This window comes from Teleopsis dalmanni, chromosome 1, assembly GCF_002237135.1.
Source record: "Teleopsis dalmanni isolate 2A chromosome 1, ASM223713v2, whole genome shotgun sequence".
NCBI lineage: Eukaryota > Metazoa > Arthropoda > Insecta > Diptera > Diopsidae > Teleopsis > Teleopsis dalmanni.
The window spans coordinates 62,495,163-62,505,035 of record NC_051846.1 but is presented as its reverse complement, the minus strand read 5'-3'; the positions used below and the strand labels follow the sequence as shown (position 1 = coordinate 62,505,035).

The following is a 9,873-nucleotide window of genomic DNA, read 5'->3' as shown; positions in this document are numbered from 1 at the left end:
TATTTATAATTCACAATTTTTTTAAAATTCATAAATTTATTTATATTTTATAATTTAATTTTTTTTTTAAATATAGTAATGAGGAAATAAATGATTAAATAGAAAAAAATTAACTCACTTTTATGTTGCCATAATAAGACCAACAACAGATAGTATACAAATATGTATATATGAATAGATTGTAGAAAGTTAAAATATTTCTATAGTTAATTAATTAATTCCTTGAAAATTATTTAGCTCTCTTATTTTAGTAGATTTATATTAAATTTACTTCAGAATAATGCAAAACTCACCTAAAAAGAAAATAAAAAAATATTTAAAACGATAATATTGGTATATAATATTAGTAATACTAGTGCCAATACTTAAATTAAATTTAATAATTTAAATTAAATTAAAGTTTAATTTATCCAATTTCAATCCAATTTTCAATTAACAATTAAAGTTTTCATAAATCCATTATTATATATGCAAATTATCCTAATTTTGTAGAAATCAATTTACATTAATACGGATTTCAAAATTTCTATAACTTTTGCAGGAAGCTCATTATTCTCTGTATAGAATAATTTGAGTTCAACTCAAATTTTTTGGTAAAAGTTAAGTTCATTGGAAGCGGGTCTGCCTATTTTTAATATTACTAAGCACGTAGTATTTCTCACAGAGTACATAGTATATATTAAAGTGTAGATTAGGCAAGTTTTAAAGTGGAATAGAGTTTAAAAACTCTTCACAGAGACTCTCGATGTTTGAGTACCACATGAATTAATCCAAAGAAATTTGATCGTTCAAGTTATCTACAGTGAAACTTTGCTAAAAAGTATTAAATCCCAAATTTTAAAAAGACTCAACGCGGGTATTTAAAATAGATTGATTACGAGAATATCCAACGCAAGCGAATATAATTAAAATCTGTTAATCCTACATAAACGACTTCAAAGCCTAGATTGTCGGCAAAAGTTATGTTGAATGTTAAATGGGATTGAAAGGGCATTGTCTATTATAAGCTACGGCAGCCTAGTGCGACGGTTACATCAATTCTCTACTACCTACAACTTAGCTGCTGAAATAATACAATCAAGAAAACGCGACTGGAAAAATTCAGCAGAAAAGGAGTTATGTTTAATCATAGATATGATGACCTAGCCACAAAAATCTTTGTGTGACTTAGTATGAAACCTTGTACTGTCTGATTAGTATTTATTTAGTCTCTCTTAAACATTCTAAATGGTGATCAACTGGGCCAACATATTTGCCGATGAACTATTGAAGTCCTACATCAATGTTATTAAGAAGTTACCCGAAAAATGACACAAGGTCAGTTATATTAAAATAGTCTGAAAAAAATTAATTTTAATTTATATATTATACATATTACCCAACATATTTCAATGGATTCATTATTTATGTTACAACAACAAAAAATTGGTAGCGCTTCTCACTTATTTATAATTTATTTTAATATTTATTTTTTGATTTCGTTCTACTATTATAAAGCAATTGAATTTTTTAATAAATTTTCACAGCAAATTACAAAACTGCAAATAGCTTTGGGTCAGTTAACTAATGAACACTGACTCTAAGCTTAAAACTCTACAGGGCACAAGTTTAACAAATGTTGAACTATATACCTATATAAGTATAGAACAGTTTTGTTTCTGTTAGCTAATCAACACTGACTCTGAGTTTCAAATTTGGCAGAGCATGAGTTCAGTCCTTGGTGCTTGTAGTCTCAAAAACTTATTTACGAATAAATAAATATAAAAAATAATTCCAAGATCACTGCAGATGGGTATTTGGCAATACTCAAAACGACTTGTATGACCAGCCAAAAATCTAATTAATTAAAAATAAATAAAAATTTTTGTTGTTGCAATTCACTACTGCTCGAAACCTCTCCATTAAATACAATAGTTTCTATTTAGTAAAATAATCATTGCTGTCAAAACTGACGTTATATATGCCATAAAATTTAAATTCGTTATTTAAAGAATTTTTAAAAAAACGGTAAATACTTTTTATATCATATAAATATGTATATTTTATGTATATTTGGCTAAGAAATACAATATGGAGTATAAACATAAACTAAATAAATGGTTCAAAAATAGTGAAAAATAAAATTCAATTTTGTTAGAATTACAAATAAGAATGTAATACCTTAGAAGAATTATATCATTGATAAGAATATAAGAACCGTATTTTCTGGGTATCTTATAAACTTTTTGGGTAAAAAATTTTATGAAAAAAATTGAAAATAAAATTTGCTTTACAACTTCAACATTTTATTAATAATATTTTCCAACTTTTCTTAAATCATATTTTAACTTTGGACTTTTTCTAAAACTTTGAATATTAAAAAGAAAAATTTATATTCAAAATTTCATTTTCGCAGTCGTAAGGAATACACGTCACTTTACCAACAAGTAATGCACTCAGTTGTGCAACATTGCGTATGAGTGCCCAACTTTCATGTATTCTGCACTGCAGCCGGTAAAAGCTGCAACGTTGCCACATGCACGCTTTTCCCTACTTATAAAGTTTAATGTGTGCATGCATGTGTGTATATGTCGAAGAGTGTATGTATATGTGTGTGTATGTGAATATTCTGATAAATATTTAACCTTGACCGTGAATTTAATTTTAGCGTCAGAGAAAAGCTTTCGCGTAGTTTTCTAACCCACAACACACCACCGCCACCACCAATACACCACCGCCACCACCAACACACCACCAAAGGCATGGAAGGGGGTTTTCACTTTCCTTTTTTGCATGAAATATTTTCTTAGAAAATTCCACAGGTTTTTTGTAATTTGCGAAATCAACACAAAAGCGCATGTGACCTGCAAATGCCATTTACGTAAAATATTAAAAGAAAATTTAATAAAAATAAAAAATAATAGGAAAATTTGTTATTAATTTTGTTGAATTTTAAACGTCAATTGCCAACAAAGGCAAATGTAACGTCAACGTTGCACTTCAGCAGTACAAGTTTTATATGAAAAAAGTGTTTATTTGTTTTTTTTTTTTATTTTGGAAAAAGAAAATGTCAACTATTTTTGGTTGTAACTTTTACATATAATTATAGAAATTATAGCAATACCAATAAAACAGATTTAATAAAAGAAAACTTAATTAAAAAAAAATATTATTAGAAGTATAAGAAGGTATTAAGACTTAAGTCTATGACATATGTACATTTGTCCAATATATGGATTAAATTACACGTCCATATATATAGTCACACATACATATATATGTGTGTATATAAATATATAAACACATATATATAAATGTATATATAAATATATATACACATATGTCTTTAATAAGTTACAACCACCCTAAGTTATTTGCGTAATTCCGTTTAAATGGTTGGATTACTTATATGAAAGGCAAAAAGAAAAGCAATTTAATAATCGCACAATAGGACGCACCGTCCTACAAGGACGATTTATCAAATAATATGAAAGTAAAACAAAATTTATTAAAAAAATACAAAAAAAAAAATAATTCGAAGATATCATGTGGGCAGTAAAAGCACAAAATTGATGGAAATACCAAGGTCTCAAAGACCTTGAATTGTATTTAATTCAATTAGAATTTTTCATGTTTTCTATTTCTATGCAATATTTTTGTCTAATGAGTCGAAAGGATCGTAGAAGGGTGTATCTGTGAAAATTGTGAATGACGAAACCAGTACTATAAATAAAAGCAAAAATAATTTAATAAATTATATTCTCTTCAATTCATAAAATCTTTTAATATTATTAACAAATTTAAGTTGACTAAATATTATATTAGCTAATTAAAAATCATTTTCTGTGGCGAAAAATATTAAAGCTACTAAAAAGTCTGTAAAATGACGATTTGTTAACTAGAACATAATTAAGTTTTTAGGCAATACAAAGTAAATAGACAAATACACAGATAGATCCCAATGGCAACCTCATTCTTAGAAGACGGATACACTGAAGCCATAAGAAATTTGTCCGTCGTAATACCACAAAGTCTTTTATGGTGTTAAGTTAGGTTAAGTTGAAGAGATTTTTGTTGGTACAAATGACAACACTTTTACTCAGAGACATCTTTCGTCCATTATTATCACCTTAAACCATTGTTTTCATTATAGCTTGTATTATACTTGCTCAATTGATTTTTCATCTGAAGTCAAAAAGATCCAAAAAGTCTTCTTTCATTATCTGTACCAATCCAGGGACGATCCTTTTTTATAGACATTGTAGCTTCTTCATCTACAATTGTAGTTTTAATAAAACACAATAGAGCTTTTGATCTTATCACATCTTATCTAGGCCACAGATTCCTTACAAGCTCAGAAATGTTATTGCGGAACTAATTCATGAGTCATTCGTCAAGTAAAGAATTAATATACAATCCTAAACAATCACACACTAGGGTTTAGATTGCATATGTTTAGGAATTCAGTAAAGAAAAACTTTGTGGTGATCAATGTTTATTAGCAAAATGCGATATTACTCGAGGACATACCTCTTTAAGTTATCCACACATATAGATGATTACTGTCACAGATCCCAACTCCTAACTCAAATAATCTATATATATTAATTAATCAATGATTTATACACCAAAAATGTAATTTTGAACAAAATAATATTAGTGAAAAATACATCTGTTGATATTAACAAATATTTCAAGCTATGATTAATATTTATATAATTTTATTTTGTAAATATGCCATATATATTATATTGTCATTTTTCGGATGTTATATTTTATATATAGGGTAATAAAATTAATATTGATATTTTATAAACCATGTTCATAATATATAATTCTATGTTGACATTATCACATTAAACAAATTTTCGCAATTATGTCAATAAATGTATACCAATTAGTCACATTTTCATTACAAAACAATTTTTAATTTAAGAATGCTACCTCAAACACTCTAATATGACAAATTATATTAATTACAAATTGTTTTAATTCATTACCCCTTTTTTATTTTAACTTACAAGTTGTCTTTCATGTTTTAAATTTGTTGTTCGCTTAATCGCTAAATAACTCACATTCGATAAATCTCAAGTGTGAACACTATATAACTGCATTTAGATTACATAGTTTAAAATAAATTAATTTTTATATCAATTTTGGTGAAAGAAACTTAATTCTTAATATAAACTATTGTTTACAATAGATAGGTATTTGAAAAATAATAAATTACAATAATAAAATTTTATTATGTATGAATTAGTTGAACTTTTGGCTGAACGTACAGCTGTTTCGAGTATTGTTAAAAACCGTCATCAGTGGTCTTGTAATTATTACTTATATATAATTAATTGTTAATAATTTTTTAAGACTACGTAGACCAAGAGTCTACTCGTACCCTACCAAATTAGAAGCTCAGAGTCACCGCATTAGCCAACTGATCCAAAGCCATAGTTGACTTGTATATTCGAACTTGGAGTTTTGTTCATTTGCTTTGCTCAGATATTATAATAAAATCTTAATTTAAAAAAAACAAGAGTAGCTCTGCACTGGGAGAATCACCTAAATTGTAAATTATCATGACTTAAATAGTATTTAACAAAAAATTGTAAAATGTCACAGTTTTATGGGACAGAATATATATTGAATTTGAATTAAATACAAAAAAAAAATTGTTTTGTTAATAATCGTTAATGTGATTAACAAATTGACTTGCTGTATTATATTATATTAAAACAAAATCATGAACTAAATGTAGAACAAGTAAATTAATTAATTATATTTTTAATTCCAAACTTCAATTCTATTATTTTGTAAAGGCATAATTTATAATAGCAAAAAAGATTTCGCGATTTATAGCTCCCATTATATTTAACACAACACAATATCCAAATAATGCATATACTAAGCACATTACGCACAAGTTTTAATGTATAAATGAAAAGACGGCAACTCTTATTACTGTTCCAATTTCATTTTGTTCCATTTATACTCTCTTTTGCACCAGCTGTTTTGTTTTTGCGAAACCAAAACAAATGGTGCAAACGCACATGTGTTTATAAAATTGTAAATATAAAATTAATTGTTAATATTTAAAACTAATAAAATAAAAATGTTAAATACACTTGAACCTTTCAATAAATATTTCGTCTGCAACTTCAACAAATCTACAGATACTGAAAGTAAGAAAGTTAAACTATAGCTCATGACATTTATTAATATTTTGCATTTAGCGATAGAAAATGAGTTGCTGCGGCTGCTGTGGACATGCAATTTCACCACAGAAAATTTGGAAAAATTATTGAGCACTCATTTGAGTAACCAGAAAGACAAATTAAATGATGAAGAAGCTAGAACTGCCTTATGCCAAGCGATTGAACTAACATTAATTTTTGTGCAGTACAATTTTACCGGTCCTTCAAAATCAGTGGATGAATTTACTGAATTAATAGCTAACAAAAAACTAGAGGAATATGATCCTTTTGTAAATTTGATAGAAAATGGAGAGGAGATTAACTCCAACGTTGCATTGGGTGAATTATTTGTAATTGCAAAGAACATTTTAAAACAACTATTAGCACAATATCCCGAATCATTGGTAAGTACACCGGAAAAGAAAAATTTTATATTATTTAAACAATCAGTTTATGTTTCTAAAAGGTGGTGCAGTGGTGGAACCTGCGTGCGATTTGTTTACATCAACAATTAATTGATGAGCTCACCAGCAATTTATATAACAATTACAAAAAAGCGGCAGAATTTCTAATAAAACACGTTGATGCATTGGCGGATACCGAGCTTGAAGCTTTGCTGTATCTAGAAGTGGCAAATGGTTATTTGCTATTCCATCGCTCACAAAAATCGGATGAACTGCTGGAGGAATTATGCAAACGCTTGAATGTTGTACTAAATGTTGAAGGTAAGTAAATTGAAGGTATTTGTGATATATTGATTAAAAATTTCGTTTTTTATAAAGGTTTACTTGGTGTACGCACAAAATTCCAGCAAAAGCCGTTACCTCAACTTTGTCTCAAAGTAGAGCACGTCAATGATGAGTACTTACGCACTGCGAAAGAAACAAATGGTAATACCAGTTTACCAAAACTATTGCTATTGGAAGATGACACGCGTTTGGAACGCATACGTTTCATAGAGCCAAAAGATAATGATATCATGACACTACCAAGTGTTTTACAAGCCTTAGTATTAGCAAAAGTGTTAGTAGTCAAATTCCTTACGTATTGATTTATAATTAATTTTTTATTTTTTCTTTGCAGCAAACAACTTAAGCGTTCTCAACCAAAAGATCGACTGGCGGACGAAGAGTTAGAACCTTATATACAAACATTACTCTACCAAGAATGTGGGCCATTGCAAGTGCGTCTAGCAGTTTTATTGCTAAATTGCGTGCAGGAATCGTCACAACGACGCACAGTCGAACGTAGCTGGAAACAATGTGAAGAAGCTGTTAAACTGTTGAATGAGAGCACATACTCCACACAAGATCGTCTTTCATATGCTTTTGCTGGTTTCCTGCAACCCACGTGGCAAGTTAAAATGCAACTTTGTGAGTTGTTACTCTCACTTGGCATGACTAAAACCGCTTTGGACATATATTTGAAAATAAAAGCCTGGGAACAAGTAATTAACTGTTACACACGCTTGGAGTTGCGGAATAATGCAGCGGAAATTATACGCCAAGAATTACAGAAAAAACCGACAGCCTTACTGCATTGTCTACTTGGCGATGCTACCGATGATCCCATACATTACGAAACTGCTTGGCAGTTTTCCAAAGAAACTAGCGGCAAAGCTCAAGCACATTGGGGCAACTATTTCTTCGGCAGAAAAGAATACGAAAAAGCTATAGAACACCTTGAGAAGTCTGTACAAATAAATTCATTGCAAGAAAAAATTTGGTTACGTTTAGGATATGCAGCTATAATGATAGAACGGTGGGAATTGGCAGTACATGCGTACATAACCTATACACATTTGGAACCGCTCGGTTTTGAATCTTGGAACAATTTAGCCAAAGCGCTTATTAAGTTGGGTGATAAGATGCGTGCACATAAAGTGTTAAGTGAATCCTTAAAATGTAACTACCACAACTGGAAGGTATACAACAATTCCGCTTATTGTTTTCATATAAAATTAAAATTTTATTACTTACTTTATCTACAGGTTTGGGAAAATTTTATGTTGGTTTCGGTGGACACAGGGCATTTCGAAGATGCAATAAATGCCTACAACCGCTTAAGTGATTTAAAGCAACATTTCCTAGACTTAGAAGTGCTTTGTGTTACCATGACAGCCATAGCACAAGGCAAACCTGATGCAAAAGGGCAAACAGCAGAGCGTTTACATAAAAAAGCGGTGTCACTTATGGCCCAGCAGTGTATCAAACATGGTAATGAGTCAAAAGTCTGGGAACTTGCCGCATTACTCGCCAAAACGCCACTTGATAAAGCGCAGAAATTAATCAAATCTTACCGTTCTTACACCAGTAAAGAACTTGCCTGGGCGAGTAAACAACCATTTTCGTTAAAGGCACTACAATTAACGCGGGAAATTTGTACATTATCACTGCAAGCAATTACAGAACATTCCACAGAAGAAACGCCCGGCATGATAACATCACAATTAAGCTCAGCTCGTCTATCTGCACAAGCCTGCATACGTGCCGTAGAGAAAGAAACCGAAAACTGGCCAGAGAACCAAGAATTGCTGCAAGAAGTCAAGGAATTATTTGAACGAACAACAGAGCAAGTAAAACAGCGCATGGAAAATAAATAATTTATTTATTAAATATAAAAAAAGCATTAAAGCTATATTTGACTTTTTTGTTATAAACAATATTTGTATTAAATAAAAATATATTTAAAAATAATAATTTAATTTCGTTAATAATACATTTACGTTCTGATCAAAAACGCCAGAAACTTGTAAATTCAATTTGTTTGGATTTTTGTATTTTTTGTTGTCGTAAAAAAATCGAATTAAATAATAAATAATTAGTTATAACAATTTAATTTTGTTGTTACTAATACACGTACGCTCTGATCGAAAGCGCCAAAAACCCCTAAACCCAGTTTGTCTGGATGCCAATCAAAGCAATGTACTGGTTGTGAGGATACTGTACTAGCATTTAACATCTCCAGTGTGCCGGGAACACCCTCCATTAAACCATTGCCATCATCCTTTTGTCGCTTGCCTGGGTATTCATACTTCCATAGACGCAAGGAACCAGTGCCACCGGACGTAACAAATATATCGCGATTTTGCGGCAAATGGCGTATAGTCCAAAGTGTTGATTTAGGGCCACTTATAACACCATGTGAACCAACGGAACGTCCCGCATTACGCTCTTCAACACTAGCAAATCCCTTACTTGCATGTTGGGTGCGCATATCGAATACATGCAGCCCACCTTCTAATGTCGTAACGCCCATTTTATTCATTTTAATATCACGTCTATCGAACTCGATACCACAGACGCCATTTTTCAAAGTAGTTTCCCAACGCACAGCCAATTGGCGTAAATCAAATAATTTTAGATCCCCATTATCATAGCCTGCCGCTACTACGCGCTCCTGATTATCAAAGCTATTACCGAAAGCAACAGCCCAGCAATCACGTCTGTCGCCTTCAGCACCCTCTGGTGTCATATCTACTACGGGTGCTTGACCTTGACGTATGTCCCATACTTTAACGCTACCGTCACGACTGCCTGTCACAATTTCTGGTGGACCACAATCAATTTGCTTTCCTCCAATACCATCAATACTATTGATGATGCTTTTATGCGCCACCACGTTGTACACAGGTAAATCAGTGCGGTCCAAATCACTGCACGAAAAGTAGTTTATTATCGAAACTTCATACCTAAATCTTTAA

General features: G+C 30.6%; 2 protein-coding genes across 2 annotated transcripts in view; one reads left to right on the top strand and one right to left on the bottom strand.

Annotated features, from left to right (window-relative positions):
* The first annotated feature begins 6,072 nt into the window (after nucleotides 1-6,072).
* Nucleotides 6,073-8,809, top strand: LOC119668073 (tetratricopeptide repeat protein 27-like). Its single transcript, XM_038077456.1, has 6 exons — nucleotides 6,073-6,158; nucleotides 6,210-6,574; nucleotides 6,637-6,895; nucleotides 6,953-7,193; nucleotides 7,254-8,094; nucleotides 8,161-8,809. The coding sequence occupies exons 1-6, from the start codon at nucleotides 6,089-6,091 to the stop codon at nucleotides 8,770-8,772; spliced, it is 2,388 nt and encodes a 795-aa protein (XP_037933384.1). The 5' UTR covers nucleotides 6,073-6,088; the 3' UTR covers nucleotides 8,773-8,809.
* A 56-nt stretch (nucleotides 8,810-8,865) lies between these two features.
* LOC119682569 (WD repeat-containing protein 92-like) overlaps nucleotides 8,866-9,873 on the bottom strand; it is a 1,446-nt gene continuing 438 nt past the window's right edge. Inside the window, exon 2 of the mRNA XM_038096044.1 lies at nucleotides 8,866-9,861. Coding sequence (XP_037951972.1) covers nucleotides 8,991-9,861 — 871 coding nt within the window. The 3' untranslated portion in view covers nucleotides 8,866-8,990. The remainder of the gene's footprint in view (nucleotides 9,862-9,873) is intronic.

Bases quoted from the DNA above. Each gene is read 5' to 3' on its own strand.
- LOC119668073 (XM_038077456.1), top strand. From the start codon at position 6,089: ATGTTAAATACACTTGAACCTTTCAATAAATATTTCGTCTGCAACTTC. The intron at 6,896-6,952 runs GTAAGTAAATTG...TTTTTTATAAAG, and splicing joins TGTTGTACTAAATGTTGAAG to GTTTACTTGGTGTACGCACA. The intron at 7,194-7,253 runs GTTAGTAGTCAA...TTTTCTTTGCAG, and splicing joins GCCTTAGTATTAGCAAAAGT to CAAACAACTTAAGCGTTCTC.